This window comes from Anopheles funestus, chromosome 3RL (assembly GCF_943734845.2).
Source record: "Anopheles funestus chromosome 3RL, idAnoFuneDA-416_04, whole genome shotgun sequence".
Lineage (NCBI taxonomy): Eukaryota > Metazoa > Arthropoda > Insecta > Diptera > Culicidae > Anopheles > Anopheles funestus.
Window position 1 is genome coordinate 63,366,732 of NC_064599.1, and position 20,309 is coordinate 63,387,040.

Consider the following 20,309-nt stretch of genomic DNA (forward strand, 5'->3'; position numbering starts at 1 on the left):
ATTCATAAGACTCTCTCTCTGTGTCTCTCTTTCCCTTTCGGTGCTCGTTCATACTAGCTGCTGCCTCCCCATATCCACGATGGCTCGTAGATTATATCTTATTCATTTGATATTATTTCTTAATCATAAATAGACCTGCGGGGTAGTATGATGTTGTGGGATTTCCCCGAAATCGCCACCGACCGTGCCTGTGCCGTGACGCCATGCGGCTTCATTTTCCCTCCCTTTGGGGGAGAAAGCATCACCCGGTGGGGAATCTGGTGAAACGGCAAAAGCAAATAATAATGATGGTGGTGGTCTCGATGATGGCTGCGACGACAGCAGCAGAGTAGCTGCAAGCAAAGCTAAAGACACCAGCGTTTTGTTCGATGTGAAAAGTGAACAAAAGAATACCGTCGTCCACTCCCCTTCAGTGCACCGTTAGCTTTGCCCATACAGCACGAAAGCTTCCCATTTTGCTGCTTTTCTTGGAAGAAGTTCCCTATGCCAGTGATAGTCCCATTCCCTGCTGCTGTCGGGTATTGTTTAGTTCCCCGTCTCACTGCAACGCCATGTGTGCGATCGGCTTCAATGCGGTTTTTGGGCTGCGCCTGGCAGGATGAAAAATATGCTCACATAAACCGGTGCCCTGCAATCGTTATATCACTACAGTCAATATTGACTCCTGACCGGAGCCCGGGAATAGCAGTTAAGCAAACGGCTCAGCGGACCTTACGGAAACCCCGAAGGTCACCGTGCCGAAGTTTTGTTGATGCGACACGGACGGAAGCGCTTCCTATCACGAACATGCACGCACGCATTATTCTGCCAGCGGCACTGAACCGCTCCACTGGTAGTAGGTTCCGCTGTATTCTTTTTTTTAAATAAATTTTCTTCTTACGCCAGCCTACACCAGCCACAACCAAGCTTGTTCGGCTTGTCTTTATAACGTACGCCGGACAAGTACGCCGCGAAACGCGTGGCAGCAACAAGAGCAAGCGTTTGTTTGACATTAAGAGGTACAAGCCGGTGACACGAGACCGCAACATTATGCTCGTTAATTGTTCATGCCTGCAGTGGCATCGAGTGGTATGTTCTTTTCTTTTGCTAGTGCTGTACAAGGATGTACGGTACAGAAATATCAATGGGAACACGTTATTGACATTATCCAAGACCTTTATGGAACGCTATTTATTCCACGACTTAGGTTGAGTTGGATAATTTTTTTTGTATTTTTAAAATTTTCAAAATGGATTTTTTTTCTTCTTTAAGCTAATCACATCACACTACGCAATAAGAAAATTTATTCATAAATAAGAATCGAGTTATTTTACAAATAGCTTAAATAAATCTCTGTCAGTAGAACATTGTCAATGATTTACACAATGCAATAGCTTTAAGTATTCAATCTGTTTTTTTTTGTTATCAATCGCAAAAACGATGCAAAAGGCACGCCTTCGATGTGAAATTGTTCAAACGCCCGCCCATCCGACTTTCCATCATCAATCATCGAATTATTCTACCGTGAATGATGAATTAAATTCCTTGAGCCAAAAGCGTTCTGCCCTATCGCTTCGTCACAGAGGCCGAGCAGAATCGAAAGAATCAACACAGCTTCGCTTAAGCACCGGAACATTTCAAATCAATGAGATGCACAAAAAAGAGCATTTTTACTTTTTGGTAATTTTTTTTTTTCTTTCTTATTTTATCATCTTTCAACAAGTCACTCTGTTTTGATTTGTTTTTGAAATGAGAATCTTCTACACATTGTTTCTCTTTCTCTCCCTCTCTTTCTCGGTTATTAGTGTGGCTAATGTGACTTGCAGAAGGGTTCTTAGAATCGTGCAATAACAATAATACCCACACGGCGATTCATTTGCGTCCATTGAGCACCGACAGAAATAAATGTCGTAACTATCATTAAGCTCTTTAGCACCTTGCACGTGGCAGTGTTCTGTTTTCCCCAATTCTTATTCACACAAACCCAAGCTAAACATCGCGATTTCTGCCACATCTCCCCCCCCTCCGTGTGTGCGTAATAATATCGATCGATGGCCACTATTATGCTCACGGTAATGAATATCACGTTGCGCTTAATAAACCGTACACGTTTGAAGCATAAATTCAATTAAAGCGCGCTACCTGGCAAACGGCGACGACCGATACGTCGGTTGTGGCTAAGAAGGCCAAAACTAACCACCATTAAAAGGTGCCTTTTGCGCGCGCTAAAATCTTCACCATTCAGCGCTAAAGAACCGTACGCGCCATACGTGAAACGCGCCACAATTCGCAATGGCCGTGAAACCGCCGAGCGGAAGCGGAAGACTCCCAGAACGACCGTTACCTTCCGTCGGCAACGGGGCAGGAAACGAGTGCGAAGAAAATGGCAACGGAAAAGTGTGGATGTGTGAGGAACCAAACACGTTTCTGGCTGTTTCGGGTTTAGTGGGCGCAAGTGAAATTCGTACGACTTCGCCACGTTTGCTCGTTACGTCGTTGCACATTATTGGCATGTTCTTAATTACTCCTCATGCTGATGCTGACGGCTGACGCTGAGGACGTAGCACGGCCAGAACCGACCACACTGTCGGTGAACATCAACGGATGATGATGTGGAAGTGTGGCTTCATGGTTTCCACCGGTTCCGACAGTGGTGGTGATCATCTTCAGCCAAACGTCGGTAATTACAACTATGTGAGCATATTCTGTATAATTATCCTTAATCTTGCAACTGTGAGTACACACTCCTGTGGGAACCATTGGCCACAGTAGAAAAGTTTGTTCCATAGCCGTGTCGGAAATGGTGAAAGAGAGCTTTCTTTTATTACCATTTTCACATTTTGATTTAATTAAGTATGCATATATGAAGGACAGAATACAAAATAGCATTTAATAAAACTGTTACAAAAAGTAATGTTACCTTTAAAACCGAATGAATTAATTTTAGCGATTTTTTCTTATGAATTTCTTGCCATTTTCAGTTGAAAAGTCACAACGGAAACATTCAAGCTCCTCAACTCACTCAACTCCACTCCAGAATGTTGTAATTTTAAATCTTCATGCACTATGTCTTCTCAGGATGTAGTCGATCTGGACCTTCATAAGTATTGAAGTATTGAAGAAAATCCTAGATCCTTATTTCCGACTACAGACATAACCTCAAAGTTCATAAAGAGCTTAAGGTGAACATCCTGGCCTTTCGAGCTTAAAATTGACTTCCGGGAGCTGAAAGTTACTTTGAAGTATTTAGATTAGATATTATTGCGGCAATTAAATGTAAACTTCAACCGATCAGTAGTTGGCGCCCAGAAATTACGGTTGAAGTTGCTGATGAAAAAGTGTCTTCCAAAGAAGAATGGAGTCCCGGTTTTGAATGGATTACGAGACTCATATGAAAATTGCTGACGTAGATAGATTCTTTATGTCCTGCTCCAAGGAAATGAACTTCCTTGTAATCACATTACGTTTGACGACTACCAAAAAGCCAATGTTCCTTGAGAATTTGGAATTAGAGTCTCAAAATATCTTCCAGAAATTGTCAACTATATAAAGAAGGATTTCTTTTAAATCTTTTAACGCATAGGTTTAAGCAACTAAAGAGGATCAACTAAAGAGAGAAACAACTTCAACATACAATTATAAGAACAATCTGATGACTTCACAAAAAATGTTATTTACAAAACATTCTCTAAGAATAACTTGCTGTTTTGCAAATAAAATCTATTTTCCCTTTTATCTGCAACCGTGTACAGTAATGCTACACCGTCAGTTATGTTTTTCTTTGCCTGCGTGCCTCCCGGTAAGGAGGAACATTTTTCATTCGTACATTGTTCAAACGCGCAATAAGAAGAAACACTTGGCAGTGTAAATAGCCCCAAGGACTGGGCGTGAGTGTTTCATTTAGCTTTCATTCGCTTCCAGTGAAGTCACGGCTGAAACCAGATTACCAACTGGTACACCCTAAACAACGGTGTAGCGCTTCTAGTAGGAATACACTTCACGCGTTGCTGGAAAGGTAGAAATGCTAGTGAAAGAGTTGCTCCTTCCGTCCGTCGCGGTAGAACAAACGAAAAAATAGTCACAACGAAGTCGAGTCACAGTTGGATTCCGAGTTCCTGCTTTCATGTGCAATCAGTGTGTCAGGTGGTACAGTTTTGAAACGATACAAAATAAGATATGCGCTATGCGAAAACAGTCGCCCCCCCGGGCGGCTTGCCGAGAAGCTTGGCAGGTGGAGCTTTAAGTGAGCGATGCGGATTTTAAGTGTCTGGTTAGAAGAGAAGGGTCCTGCAGTGCGGTTCTGTGATTTTCACCGTGTCTTTAGAGTGCGCCGAGCTGGAAATGAAGCGATACACGAAAGCGAAAAGGAGCTGTACAGGCATTTTACTTGCTCGCACCATTCCTGGTTTTCCTACTCTTGGAAGCATTGGAACAATTCGAGCTGCAGGTGCAGGTGAATATTACATGTGGAAGCTTTTCTTTTTTCCCCCTCTCTTTTGGTGGTGTACAACCCGATAATTCTCCCAATAGATTCAATAGTAAGGCAATGCGCGTGTAGAATAAGCCGACAAGCATACACACACGCACACAAACACGCACAAGCACACATACACATTGACACCAACACAAACACACACGCGCGTGTACGGTGTGCACGCTAGCTAGATTAAAGGCTAGACCCCATCTTCGCCACGGCCAATACACACTTTTGATTGCGATCTCCTGTGTACGGAACTGTTGCTGCTGCTTCGCCTTCGGATGCCTGTGTCACTTCCACTTGCGCCGGTACCGCCGCCCCTGCTCGACCCACCACCAGCGGCACCGGAAGTGGTCGCCGAGGCCATCGGTTCCGGTCCTCGGTTACGGTCCACATCAAAGGAAGCACTTTTGCGGCGGCTTTCTCCAATTTTCGACGCCACACCCAGCCCACCACTGCTCGCACTTGCTTTGGCCCTATCCAAGGTGGTACCAGAACTACCACCACCCGCAGCAGCAGCAATCCGTCGACCGATATCATCACTGGCACTCACGCTTGCACTACGCTCGAAGTAGCTCTTATCGTTCATTTTCACTCGCTTTTCGTTGGATCACCTTTCTTTTTTTTCTTGCTTACTTTTCTATTTTTTCTTCAGACGCGCTTCCGAAATTCGATTTCCACCCGCTGATGGAAGGAATAACGAAACGTTAAGGTACACTTAAGGATACACGCATGCACGGAGATAAAAACACACTAGAAAAATACCTTTACTAACGCACTAACGCCCTGTCTTGGAAGGAGTTTATTCCCCAGTAGAAATCAACCATCGTAACGCCGTACAGCGGGATACAGGATAATGTGGCAACTTCACCTGCATACATACGCACACAAAACAAAAAAAAAACCTCAACGAAACACCTGAAACACATTTACCACCCAGAAACCAGCAATCTCACAATGAAATCAATGTGGCAAACGCTACAAACCGTCACTGCTGTGCTGAACTTTGCGACGGCACGAAAAACGAACTTCCCCAGAGATTGCATACATTGGCGTTTGCTGTACAACTCCGTCCGGGCGAGTTTTTAAGAGTTTCGCTTGTGTGTTTTTTTTTGTCTCTCCTACTATTCAACATAACTTCCGTCCTGTCACCTGCTTTATCGTCTTAAAAGGGTAAACTTTCTCTGCTTTTGCTCGCTCTTCACGATCAATGCACTTTTCCTATTCTTCACTACTTGACTGACGCGACAAGTGCGGGACCGAAACCCTCGACATTGGTTTCCCGGAGGGTTCCAACGTTGTCCAATGGAAAACTTTCGCAACGGCTCAAACTACGGAGGTGGAAAGTTTATGTTTGAAATACGAGATAAACACTTTTGCTTTGTTGAGATCGTTGAAGCTTTTTTTGTTCAAACATCTACAATCATGATTCAAAACGTTTCGGTGAGAATAAGATTGCAAACAATCCCTCTGCCTAACACATGTTAGAAAGGAAAAGTTCATTATGTTGGGATATATAATACTTGAAGTTAGAAATCTTAAGATTGTATTTGTCGAACAATCGAACAAATTGATACCAGGTTGTGTCATTGATCTGCTGTTCTGTACAATGATCGCATCGTAGTAATTCCTTGAAAAAAGTCATGAAAATTACACACCAAATTTGGAAGCAAACTTTTATCAAAACTTTGATACCATCACCCCAAAAAATTTAGGAAACATAATTCAGACATTCGAGTAGTTTTCTTCGTCAAGCTGTTTCATTTGCTACTGAGCTCCATGGCACCCGAAATTGCATCCGGGCAATAAGTGTTTATTATGATTTTAATGATTGGAAAATGGCTTCAAGATAGTTTTTTCAATATTTATTCTTGCCCTGCTGTACGTCCAGTGAAATAGTTTAATTTTCATTTAGCCAGTAAATTAAAAGAGTTTTAAGGATAAAAAATTTGTCTCACTGGGATGCTAACCTGCTAACCGAAGCTTTTATTAGGAAAAACTTCTGAAAACCTCAATCTTATTTGACTTGTCTATTTGTATGGTAACTAGCAGCAAAAAGGCAATTTTAAAAACTAGTGGAAGTTATGATTAAAACGATAAAAAATATTTGCCCGTGTTAATTTAATCTAAATAAGACACTAATGTCATATTATCGAAAATTTTCCACATAAGATATACTCATCTCTTACACAATTTCTTCCAAAAACCTTGGCATAAAACATAAAACTTTGCAGAAAGCATACAAAAACAATTGAAACGAATTGCTCTCTCCATACAGCAATTGTGTTTAAATGTAACCAATTCCATTTTCATTCATAGATTCATCGTTTAGCGTAAGCGGTGGGACAATTTTATGAATCACATCCTAATCGAAACCAGTTTCCACAGCTTGTGACAGAAAAAATAAAACGGTCCCGCTACGACACATTAACCGCCATCTCCCGAGATGGTATCCGATTGATCAAATTGTGCCTCTATTCCCGCAATGACATCCGACATGGTGGATCACAATTTGCCGAACCCAGCGAAGGAAAACCCTCCCGTCGACTGCTTCCGATTCGGCATTCATCATTAGGGCAATTTATTTTACATCACTTGCGCTAAAACTCCCAGCCAACTGCCATGCCCAAGCGGTACTCCTGTGTGTGCTACTACTTTTTTTCCTTCCTCCATTGCTCAGCGGACGAACCTTAGGCCTTGTGAAATTGTATCGGATTTATGGTTTACGTTCGCCTATTTTTTCGGGGGATTGCCTTTCTCGCTTTCTTATTTACTATTATTACTCCTATTCTTGGTTCCCTTCTTTGGCCAACAACTTTGACCCATTCTATCGCCTTCGTTTCGTCAATTTAAAGGGCATTAATCTTCGGCTCGTTATCGGCCATGCTACTGCTACCGTACAACTCCGATCAGCTTCCATCGATTATTTATGTATCGACCTGCTTATGTTGCCCCGTTCCTTTTCAAGTACATTTAAGAACCGGCAATACACAAACATGCCCAACCGCAATACATTCGCGACTTTACAAAACGTACACTACCTAAACCCCGTTAAAGCTATGTTTCCAAACACCTTTATGTACAGCAAACAAAAAACGTTTTGTAGGAAGTAATGTTCTCTGTAAGTTATCCTATCATCAATCGGTGTTTTCCATTCTTCTCATTTTTTTCTCAAATACATCACCTATCAGTGTATTTCTTCTTCTATTCTTTCGTCACGATTCCCTGAAGCTTTTCAGGGCCTACCTGAACTGTTTTTGAATCACTGCCAATAACCACACTGTCCACTGCGAGCAAATCCAGCAATAAAACATTGAAAATAACAAACACACACCACCACAGAAAATATATAAAAAACAACACTTCACTAAACATCCCACCCACAACAAAAAAAAACAATCCTCCACAGTGCCCCCAAAATAAGAAGAATGGATAAAATTATACTACCAAACACGTTCAACCAATACACCTGCACGATGGTTGATGATGATGATGATGATGGATCGGGACATTCCCAAAACCTGTGCCTGTATTGGTGAAAATTCACCACAAAAGAAAAGCCACAGAAACAAGAGGCTTTCTTCTACTGATTAATCAACCGGAGTAAAAAAAACGACGGTTGTAACGAAAAAGGAAAATCTCCCCTTTGGGAACACGGGGAAAGTGTCACATACAAAAAAGGTGCCGTGTACAAGTGGCAGCATGTCAGCACGGAAAGCTGGTAGTGCCTTATGGTGAATTTATGTTTTAGAAATTTATTAATTCAATTATTTACGTTTTTATGGAATGTAATTTCATTCACTTATTTTATTACTTTCTTTCTACTCCATACCCTGGGTTTAGTAATAGCATTATCCTTTCAATATTATTCTTTTAATTATTTTAACACTTTGTTGAATTCTATCAAATGCGACTTTCTTCCAATAATTTGTAATGATTTTTTCACGGGATTGTTACTCTTTATCGTACGCTTAGAATCACTTAAACATAATCACCCTTTTTTACTACCCAAAAACACCGGCTTTTTGCACAAGTACACCCTTCACGAACGCACAAAACATATGGAGAAACGGATTTTTGGGGGACTTTTCGACCAAGTATATTATTCCAAAACAGAAGACATATTCCATTAGGCCTTATCACCAGTATCAATACGATTTCTTGCATCCAGTGTACGGCTTCCTTTTTACGTTTAATATCACGCAAAGACGCACAACACCATTACGATTCGCGCCCGAATCCACCACGCGCAACAGCACGCACGGCTCACAATAACCACTTGTATCGGGGCGGTGTTTCTTTGGCCTGGTTTGGTGTTGCTTTTTTTACACATATATATGTATATGGGTGCTTGCCTTCTCGTCCTGCCCTTTCCGCACCATTTTTGATTACGCCGAGAGGCCTCGTCCATAAACCATGCCATGGACTCAAGGCGAAGGCTGAGAGCAAAGTCCGCTGTGAGCGTGAACACGGTGAGAATGTGCTCGAGTGTTCAACTTCACGTGATCTGACAACACACAACAGACGTGACGTACGTTCTGCAAAGCGCGACCACGAGTACAAGGCTTTTCCACCCACAAAAGCCCTGCTGGACGGCAATTTTCCTGTCATCACAGGTCGCTGTGAGGAACAGCGACGACAGCGCGATTGCTTAAAACCAGAACACCACAACACTTACTGGCTTGGAGTTAATGCTGCAGACCAAGCACTAGCTGTACCGATACGGCCGTATCGATGTAGCTCGTTTTCTGGGGTTGCACCAAATCTTCACACTGCACTTTTCTGCAACTTCCAAGCGCACTAACACCCCCCACACACACGCACCAAGTGCTCCAACCTCTACCAAGTGCCTAGTGAGGTTTGCTGATAGCGAATGTACGCGGTTATCATGACACGAGTTAGTTTCTAGTTTTTTTGTTTTGCAAGCGATGCGAACGGAAGACGATATGCAACTAAGGCTGAGCACGGCGATGCGACCCACCAATATCCCGCAGCAAATACCAGCAGCAACACAGCCACTCACGAAAAAGCACACACCGCACGCACACCGAGGCAAGCGCTTCTGGGAAAACGGGAAAACCCGTTGCGAGGGAAAATCTCTACATCGCACCCACATTCATGTGGACTGTGTACGATTGCGTGCATTGTCAAAGTTTCCCGCGAACAGCCGCGTGGGCAATGTGGAACTCATCGGTTGCTTGTGGCTGTATTCTAAGGCAATGGAAAAATCGTTGCCGCAAAGTGGTCAAAATTTTGTCAACATTTGTATTTGTTAAAAAAATTTAATTCGAATTTTAAACAAAAATATTGAGGTTGAGAAAAACCTGATCTTCAAATTAAAATTAATATGGCTAAAAACACTTCAATCTAAATAAAATAATTATTAAGGAAGATATTTGAAATTATCATAATTTTATACCATTTCATTTATTTTACATTTATCTTCCTTAAATATAAATTAAAATCTTTCGATAAAATTCGCATCCTAAATTCCTTTTTCAAATAGGAATAAAATTAAGAATCACCCACCGGTGCATGGGCCCAGGATGGTGAGTGTTCTAAAATTAAACTCGTCCACACTAAGGACATTTCCAGCAAATCGACTTATCATCAAAACGAACCGTGCCTACAAATCTCTCACACGGACAGACGTCTAATTCTACTTGAACGCACCACCAACAGTAGACATCGCACGCACACCAACCCATCAGGTCCATGGGTTTCGAAGTGATAAGGATGCTAGTTTTTTTTTTTTTGTAAAAGGTATAGAACAATCATCCCACGAGGTCGGAAACTAATTTTAGACTGCAGCGAAAGCTGTGGTAGTGAATGTGCGCCCTAGCACATCCACACAGCTAGAGTGCTGCTAGTGTTGGGAAATCCTGAGCGTATCCTGAGCTTCAAACCTTGTCCATTAGCTTCTCTCGCCGTCTGGTATGCGCGCGGGAGAGCAAGAGCATTCAGCCGAAACCCTGCGAAAGGACCAAGCAAACCTTGATCGTGAACCTTTTTCTCTTCACCAGCGAGGTAAGGCCACCCCATTCCGTGAGCGACCGACGCTAGTGTGGGTGATGTTCCGTGAGTGGAATCCGACCGATTCAATGATTTGTTGTGATGTGTACAGGATAACACAACAATCCGTGCGCATGTCGCTTCAATCGTTTCCCCAGGAATTTCATCCTTTCACACGCACAACAAGGATTTCCGTTTCCGTTTTTCGATGCCTGTTTTCCCCCCTTTTTGCTCATCCCCTGCTCGTGTTTCGGTTCGTTTCATCGGTAGCACATACAACAATAAAAAAGCGAGACTCATCCTATCCGACAAAAACCTTTCGCAACATGCTTTCGCTCAGCACACCTTCCGAGACTCACGCACACCTACACACAGTTGCAGACCTGAGAAGCTCCATATGCGAAATGCACAAGCATTCTGAATGGAGCATAAAAATAAACCACTATCAACACTGCACAGTGCGCCAATGCATCGGTGACGTAGACGGTCCCTTGCCCACGTCATCAGCCGGGAATGTTATTGCAGCAGGACGATGAAAAAAAATCGAGGGACAAAAACTTGGAAATTCATCTACCCGAAAACTTGCAATTGTAACCACAATTGCAAAACCGGACGAACATTTTACGACTTTCAGCAAAAACCCTTTCCATTTTTATTTCGTGTGTCCGTTGGACAAGATATATGTACGATGGGGTATTTTTTCGTTGTTCCTATTACGGGGTTTTGTTTGCTGACAAGCAGACAATGCATCTTCGGTTTGCGAGAGTTCCGTCTCACGGTCAATTTCATCGTTACGCTGTTTGAGCGATGCTTTCCGAGACGGGAGCAAGTAAAAGGAAAAGACAAAACATCAACAGCAGCAAAGCACCACCACTACGGTGCAAGGTTAAAACGAAAGCTTCAATCTAGCGCATGCTGCTAAATAGTGTACCATTTGTGCTCCTTCTTTTTGGGGGACAACCCAACAACTTTGGGGAATTTGGAGAGAGTGGGGAAATCGAAAATCTAGCACAGCGTGACAAATAGAAATTGACTGGTTGCAGCTTTTCTTTTATTTCTTTTAGGATTTTTTTTCACTTGAGAAGAAGTTGAGCTATTATCAGGAAAAATTGAAGTTCAGTACTTAACGGCTAAACGTGCTAAATTACTATTTTTTATAGTATTAAAAAACGTTTAAAGTATACAGATGTACTACATCGGACGAAGAACTCGAAGATCTCGAATATCCTCAAACATCTAATCCAGGTCTTTTATCGTTTATACTTTAATGTTATGGAGTCGACCTTCTTATTCGAATGTAATGCTTTTTATGCGCCATTTTGAAAAAATATTTTTATCAAAAATAAAACTATTTTTTCATTCCAATATGATTGCATTATAACCTTTATTTCTGATTCGCTTGTACTTTGTACTATAAACTAGCTATAATTTACCAGAGCTACATTTATATACAAATGAACACTATAAACACAACAAATATAGACATATTTTCAATTCTACACACACAATTAAACACGCTACTAACTCCCCAGTAAAACGCTAGCATTCTAACATGTACTCGCAACAAGTTTCACACACAGTCCTCCCCACAGCCACGGCGTACCGTCCAAACACATTCCTGTCCAGTGTGGGTTTCGTCCGCAAAACGCAAATATTGTTTCATTTCCAACCATTCCTTGCACCACTCGTACATTCTTCCAGTCCATTAACCCACAGTTCATTACCTTTACCAAACCTGGACCTGGTGAAGACTGGTGAGGTAACTGAGGTGAGTGCCTCGGAAATAGTGGTAAAGAGCGGGTTCCCCATTAGTACAGGGCGGCGCAATCGATCAGTGGAATGAAAGCAACGAAAACACACCGCAGAACGCTCGTTCTCACCTTTAACTGAGCAAGCAAAGAACTTCGAAGTTCATTCGTCGATATCCAATGTTCCTCGAGTCCTGGTAGCTCTAGAACCTTACCTTAACCCGACAACTCCCGCAAGTCAAATAGTGGTACCAGAAAAAAAAATTGTGTACAAAGAAGAGAAGGTGAGGTAGGGAAGGTTTGAGAGAAGGGTGGTAGAAATAAAAACAACCCTAGTCCCTCGTCTAAGTAACGCGATACGTGATACGCGATCTACCGTGTATACCCAGTGTGTTGATTTGACGTCCCACGGTAGCCGGAAGGCAAATTTTCCTTCACCAAAAACCTCCAAGACCCGAAGTCTGGTAGCATGTAGCATGCGATGCAACACGTTGCCCTGTCCTTCTCACGACACACCCTCTTAACATACCGCTTAACATTACCACAAACCCGGGGACCGTTAAAGTGGTATACGAGAAAAAAAAGTCCCTTTTTCCCAATCGGTTACCTTTACCAACACAAAAAATGGCATCAAACTTCATTGTTGATGCACATGGAAGCTCAACTCGTACCGGTAAATCAATCAAACGAAATGTTCCCCACCTTACATAGAATAACTCCCTTTCATCACCAGCAAAAAAAAACGCCATCGCTCACCAAAACGATGGTAGTAAATGCCGTACGCTTCTTGGGCGGCCAGAACCATCGCTTAAACAAATTCGCGATTTTTATTGCCCACTTGAGACCACAGGATAATGCGACCGATGGTACTTCCTGCTTTCGCCATTCGGCCAACGCTGCCATTTGCATGTTTGCCATTATGCTGAATCATAAAAATGGAACCCGGGATCGGCACGATTGTGAATCGGGTCGAAACGCGATAGACCTCCCCTTAGGATGGAAAGTCGCAGCGGAGTCATAATATTACTCCCGTCACGAATCGTGCGTGCATCTCGAAAATCACTGCCCTGCTGTCGACGATTCTACTCCACCCACGGTGGCCAATTGTACCACGGAAATGCGCACAAAGTTTTTGGGGTTGTTTAAACGAACACCACGTTGCGATTGGTCGTTGAATGGTACCGGCACCGTTCGATGGGTTTGCGTTTTATGAGTTTATTCAGGCTGACGATACGAACCATCTGGAGTGGATTTGTAATTAGAAATTCTAGTTTTGCAATTGCGATGCCATTTGTGTCGGCTAAGCCACCCTTTTCAAGCCTATTTAGCAAAACCGGTTCAATAATTAAAATTGGGTATAACTATATTCTTGAATAGACGTTCTTGTGATGAGGATATAGAAGAACAGCAACAGTAATGGAAATGGAAATAAAGAAAAGGTATTTATTAGAAATATATTCCCTCAAAATAGACATTAAAAAGACCAAGGAACCTCAGAGATATAAATGAGCAACATTTAAAGCTAAATAATACAAATATCTTAAGTATATGATATTAAATATAACAACATTTCTTTACGGCTTCATCCAAACAAACGTCAACAATTGGAAAGAAAATCATTATAATATTCCTAGGACCCATTCGAAAGGATCGTTCCGTAATTGAATCGCATTCCCTAAATATAATCTTAATTCCTAATTGCCATCCCAACCGTCAAGCATGTGTGCGCGTGTTTTTTTGTTCCTTGACACAACATTTGCTACAAAAGCAAAGCTTCCACATTGCCTTTAAACCTTTCCCCCAATTAAATTCCTTACCGATTTCATTAAAAACAAACTTTTCAGCATTAACAGGTAAGCTCATTTACGGAGCGAAACCACAAACCGTATTGGACCGGTTTTCGACCGGCAAAGCAACAGCGGAGGAGTTGCTATTACCAGCAAACCTTACGCTCCAAAACTTTCCCAACACAAATCTTACAATCTCATCAGCTTAGCATGGCAGAATGCCATAAAATCCCTTTTTCGCTCCCCCCGTTTCCCTTTTGCTTTACTTCTTCACACCACAATTTCGATTGCCTTCGCTCACGGTTCATCATCATTATCGCAATCGTATCATTCACTGGTCCGTGTCATGCAATTCCAATTCTTCACCCAAAAACTAACTTGCTGGTAGCTGGATGGCAGGAGACACATGACGCACGGTAATCGAGTTAGAGTTTTTGGCTGCCAAAAGCGAGCTTAACGTTTTCCCTTTGCCAAAAAGTCTGATTAGACTTTTGCTCGAAAATTAAGCGCGCGACGTGGTAAGTCTGGAGATGAAATCTCAAATACCCTCTTTCACTAAGCGAGACGTTTTCTGTTGGAAAAGTACCTTCGGCTATTAATCTCAACCGAGCAAACTTAAAGACACGATCCCAATTCGATCACCACTACAGGAACGCACCGTGTATTCTATTTTGACAGTCGGTTTTTTTTACATCATTAGCTTATTTCTAGCTCCAGATTTCTTAAAAATATACTCAATTTTCCGGCCTTTTCCTTCTACTGGTACAGTGAAAGCTTTCATATACTCCCAGAAGCGCAAGAATCTTGTAAACGTGTTTGTTACAAGATGTCAACGATGTCATCACGAACACATCCCAATCCGTCCGGTCCGGTTGAATCATCCGTGGGCATTGGCAGGCCTAGTCCGGGTGCAACAGTTTGCGAGAAAATGGAAACTGTCTTACAGCGCCTACAAAGTGCTCTTTTCGCGAGTTGTTCTCTTTTTTGACCAAAAGTCCTCCTTAATGTTCCCATCATTAATTCTCACTCACTCTCTTTGTCGGTGGAGACAACTTTTTGGGGTTGTCTCTCTGCAGGTGTTTCCATGTATCATACTAAACTTGTATTCATCTCCATTTGACAGTTTCTCGGAAGGATGGCATAGACTGGATGGCATATGTCTGCCCGTCTATACATCTGTAGTGGTGTGGTAATACATAAATTGCTCTTATCAATGGAAAGCTTACGTTCATGGAGCTTTCCCTACGCGAGATATTTTTATGTCTTTGTCCTCATTTCGTTATATACACTTAAAGAAGTCTTACTTTAAAAAAAGGTTCTTCAGTGAGTTTTCTTAAGCAGAAGTAAAAAAAATCAAAAATTAATTTCCTTTCAACGTTATAACATAATGTCGACTACCGACTATAAATACTGTTCCAAAGTCCTTCTGGCTGTTCGCATTTCAATTTCATGGAAAGCATCATACATTCCCAGACGGCTTCGCGCACTGTCGCATGCCAACAAAATCCAATCAATCGTATTGACAACATACTGATGGAAGACAAATATTTTGACTGCCAAATTTGCTTACCCAGCCCAGCATCTACGCTGCGAATGGTGAAAAGTCACTGACAGTGTTGTTTCAACGCAGCGACCGGGAAACGGTGAAAATCTTTAACAGCAACAAACAACATACCCAGACGCGGCATGGATTAAAAAATCTTCGGTTCGGTATCTGGGTGTTTCTTGTCGAGAGGGACAAATGTTGAGTTGCTTTTCATTTGCAGGTTTGAAAAACTCCCCAAAAAACCCTGTCAAAGGTATTGTGCAACCACGAAGCAAAAACCCTACCGTTAACAGCCTATTTGTTTGATGTACCTTAAAACAAAGCATTTTGATCGTGTTGGTACAGATTGATTACATCCATCATGCATCGCAAGTAAATCAGCGTGCTCCGAGCGAGGCTGTGTGTCTCGCGCTAATTGGACAGTAGCGTCATAAATCTCGGCAAAGAGTGCAAGGGTGCGTACCTCCGAAACGGAATATTGTCCCAAAACGTGACGGATTGGCGACACTCGCCGATGCCATTATTCATCGCCCATCGGCTAGTTGCGTTGACGGACGACGGCTTTTAGCTTTTGGGCCACGAAACGTGGCGCACCACGTCGCACAACGGCCGGCATAAAATAAAACATATGCCAGATCAAAAATTCTATTCTTATACGCTCCCGTGCACTTTGCCGAAACTCTCCGAAATTGGAAGTGTTTATTGATAGTACAATTATTTGCTTCTGGTATGAAAGCGGTGGGAAAGTCATTACACTTTCTCCTGATTCGTTTATTTTTCTTCTTTGTTCTTAAAACTCATTTATTTAACCTTTCTGGTTCGGGTAGCAAAAACAATTCAATTAGTGTCAATTATTTCTTATTCACTTTCCCATATTGATTTCTACTGATCCATGCAGTATCGGGCTGAGAAAAACCAACAGAAAAACTACACCATGTTAATAACCTTAAAAGCCAAAGTTCACAAACCTCACATTACGTGGCACAAATAGTTTATCGGATGAAAATAGGACACCCAAAGAAAAAAAATAAAAAAAAACTCCATTCCAATATGTACACATTCTTGTACCGGAAAAGTTGCTGCCGGAACGTGGAAAATAATAACCGTTTCCTTGGCCAGATGCCACCACACCGGTAGCGATGGACTGCAATCAGCTGCAAACGATCGTTTTATCATCAGCCTGACAGTTCGACGATTGTTTATCGCCACACAAAGCGGAAACTTCACACCATTTTTTTTGTGTTGCCACTCCTCCCTACCGTCCATTCCCTTACCTTTACATCCCCTTCTCTTCACCTTATCGGCTTTTGCAGAAATTCTCCCTCCCAGGTCGCATAACCGTGTCGCTCACAACACCCGTTCCATTCCTTTCCTTCTTTTTTTTGCGCAATCCGGCCGCACGTCTTGGTGTACGGGGGCTGTGGACTTTTTACTATAAATAAACTTTTCGCTTTTAATAATTATTGTCTGCCCGCCGCGGGACGCCCGACTGGCGAGTCTAACTTTAGTCAGACACACACTCCCAACGTGTCGCAAAACGATGCGCGCGTGCTCTCGTCGCACGGAGCTGTTTGCTCAGGCCCGCCCGTCGTTCTAATGCGACTTTGTGCTGTTGTGTCTGTGTCTGTGTCACGATCGCATGTCGCGTCTCGATTTGAGCATGCTACACTCGCACGCCGAGACGCACGGCTTTTGCACCACCGGTTTTGTTACACCCGTACCCGGGGACGGTACGGTTCTAAGAGGTTCTGAATTGGCGCCAGTATATGAACTTCTTCAAATACCTTTTTTTGTGTTGTTTGTTGTTGCGCGACTCACGCACGCATTTTTCTAGTGTCTGATTGTATTTTACACCAGATGCGCCTGTACATCATGTTTTATTTCCTACCGGTGTTGTTGTTGCTGTTTTTTTTTACAAATGTTGGAATGATTCTTCCATATTTTTTCCCTGTAGTAATAATTTCTATTCGTGTAAATTAAAGGAAGGTTTTTTTTGCTTCACGATCACATTGGTGCAGCATCGTGTTGTACCGTGCCAAAAACAAAAAAAAAGCCAACCACATGTGCCATGTTGGAGAGTGTTGCGGAGTGTAACAGAATTCATTGCTATCTTGATTGTTATTTATTTATAAAACTTTCCTCCTAGCGAAGCTGGTCGGCCTGATGCCCTTCTCCAACTGCGCCGGATGCTCTCCGTCGTCGCCAAACGGTTCTTGTTGATTTTTCAGCGAGCATCGGTGATGGTGTTTATGTGTTTCTGTTTGACCGACCTAAATGAAAATGGTTGGCAGGCTCGGTTTTAAGGGACAGGAACCAGAACGCTACTCTATAGGCAGTTAAGCACGACAATCCATTCCCCGATAGTAAGCCACTGACTGAATGGTCCGTTATTTTATTATTTGGCTGTGTATCGAACGTATTCTTGATTTCAAAAAAATCCCCTGTGATAAAAATTCCACCATTTTGCAACTCTTAATTTTTTTCTTATTTTTCCCCCAAAAAATTTATTTACTTCTATCTCTTACCTGCTTCATTAACGGCACGAGCGTTTTTTCGACTGATTTAATTTTTATATCAAGCATAAACTCATTAGTTGATGTACTGCCACCACCACTGACCGCATTATACCCACTGGCATCTAACATGGTGCGAGATAATGCCATTTCTTTGCTTCCTTTTTTCCGAACAAACACTTGTACCATATGACTTATCGCTTCACGGATTATTGGCAACTGTGACTTTTAGCAATATGTTTGATCACTTTTCACTTTCAAACAAAACATATTTATTTGCTCTTTCTGATGACTTTTTTTTCAAACAATTAACACTCCATCAACGCTCGACCAAAACATTACTTGATCACTTAAAGGTTACTTTTGTGGCAGGATAAAATTAATTCTTTTGCTGCATTAAACCGGTCGCTCATCGAAGCAAACAACACACAATGATACTTTTCTTCGGCTGCCTCTTTACCGCTGTCACTCAAACAGATTCAATTTTTCGAGTATATTCACCAACCACTGACACGCTGCCATCACTGCCAACATCACTATTCTTCTTTCTTCCAAGCAATGCACAATCACTCACAAACACACACGCACATAAGGGATGTGATCTTCAGATTTAAAGATTTTCAACACGCGCGGTTTTATCACCATCAGAAATATCTCATTTTTGCCGCACTGCTGTCGGAAATAATTCGCTGCTTACGAAACGAATCTGAAAACTTACCCCGCACCAACCGGCACCACTTTTCCCACAACAACTACCGTCGAAGAAACGGATCGTCTCGTCGGCGAACAGATTGGTTGCCATAAATCCGCTTCGTTAGAACGCTCCCGTTGTTTTCTCAGGCCTGTCAAAAGGACGGCTTAACACATACACGCACGCACTAGCGGAACGGAACGCTCGATCACGCACACTGTTTTGCATCGAGACAAATCAATGACCAAATGATGTCTGACGGTGTTTCACACTCGATTTGCTTCTCGTTTTGAAGTTTATCTGAAGTATTCGATGCACATCAACTAAGCGCCGTGACTCATAATGCCATAACTATATTGGGAAATCCCTCTTCATTATTAGATAATACTCTTTAAGGATGCGGGACTAAACTGAATCGTATTTTTTCCATAAACTCAACACGAAAACTATTGATAATTTAACACATTTGTGCAGACACTCGTCGCGGTAATCTGTCAAAACGTAACTCACTATTCTTCTGCGCGAACGGGAACGTTTTCCGGCTCAGTCACTAGCACACGCACACCGACGCATATTTGAATGACAGTACGATCCGTCAGCGAGTGATCTTTACCGTGCACTGACCGGCAAGGACGTTCACTACTTCTGCTCGCTACACGCAACGCACTCAAACTGGCGTCTAGATCGGCCCGATCGTGACTGAAACGGTTGACGATCGGTTCGGAAAATTCTCTCACATGCCTGTTAAATTCGCTCTTTCACTCAACAAAACATCGTGATCGCACGAGAGTATCAACGCTCCAACATGCAAACATAACGAACAGTGGAGAGAAAACCATGCAAAGAGAGTAGTGAAGTTTACTCGAACGCTCATTGACTGAAAGAATGGAAAACGATGCATGATATTTTGCTTTCTGTTTCTTCTTATTTTCATTTCATTAAAGCATTCGTTTTTTCATTAGTAATATGAAAAGATTTTTTCTTATCTCAATTTTTAAAACATAATGGAGCAGCCTGGTACTTTACAAATCAATTTAATCATTATACCGTCCAGGAGTATCATTCATTTTCCTTGATTCTTTCCACTCTTTTATCCAGTTTGGTTTCTAACTCTTCTTATTTTCATTTCATTGAAGCATTCGATTTTTGTATTAATGATACGAAAAGATTTTTTTCTTGTCTCAATTTTTAAAACATAATGGAGCAGCCTGGTACTTTACAAATTAAATTTATTATTATACCGTCAAGGAGTATCTTTGATTTTTCTTGATTCTTTCCACTCTTTGATCCAGTTTGCTTCATCATTCTTCTTATTTTCGTTTCATTGAAGCATTCCATGTTTGCCTTAATTGTATTAAAGAATTTTATTCTTATCTCAACTTCTAAAACATAATGGAGCAGCCTGGTACTTTACAAATCAAATGAATGGTTACACCGTAAGACCGTAACTGTTCATGTTTAAACCATTACAATATGTTAAGTAGTATATTGAACTACAGTCGTAATAAATTTCTGCTGCAAATCAGAAGTAAAACGCCTAATATTTTCGCGAAGAT

General features: G+C 41.9%; 1 protein-coding gene across 17 annotated transcripts in view; it reads right to left on the reverse strand.

Moving 5' to 3' along the window:
• Window positions 1-19,464, reverse strand: part of LOC125770310 (alpha-catulin) — a 78,111-nt gene extending 58,647 nt beyond the window's left edge. For 10 of the 17 annotated variants that reach the window (XR_007419163.1, XR_007419165.1, XR_007419164.1 and 7 more), the window contains exons 1-2: window positions 9,135-9,496; window positions 4,686-5,140 (exon numbers count right to left, since the gene is read on the reverse strand). Coding sequence is in view for 11 of the 17 variants with exons in the window: in XM_049439728.1 (XP_049295685.1) it covers window positions 4,686-5,045 (360 nt within the window). In the remaining 6 variants the exon portion in view is untranslated. The other 7 variants (XM_049439729.1, XM_049439731.1, XM_049439721.1 and 4 more) reach the window with 6 other exon arrangements.
• Window positions 19,465-20,309: the final 845 nt, after the last annotated feature.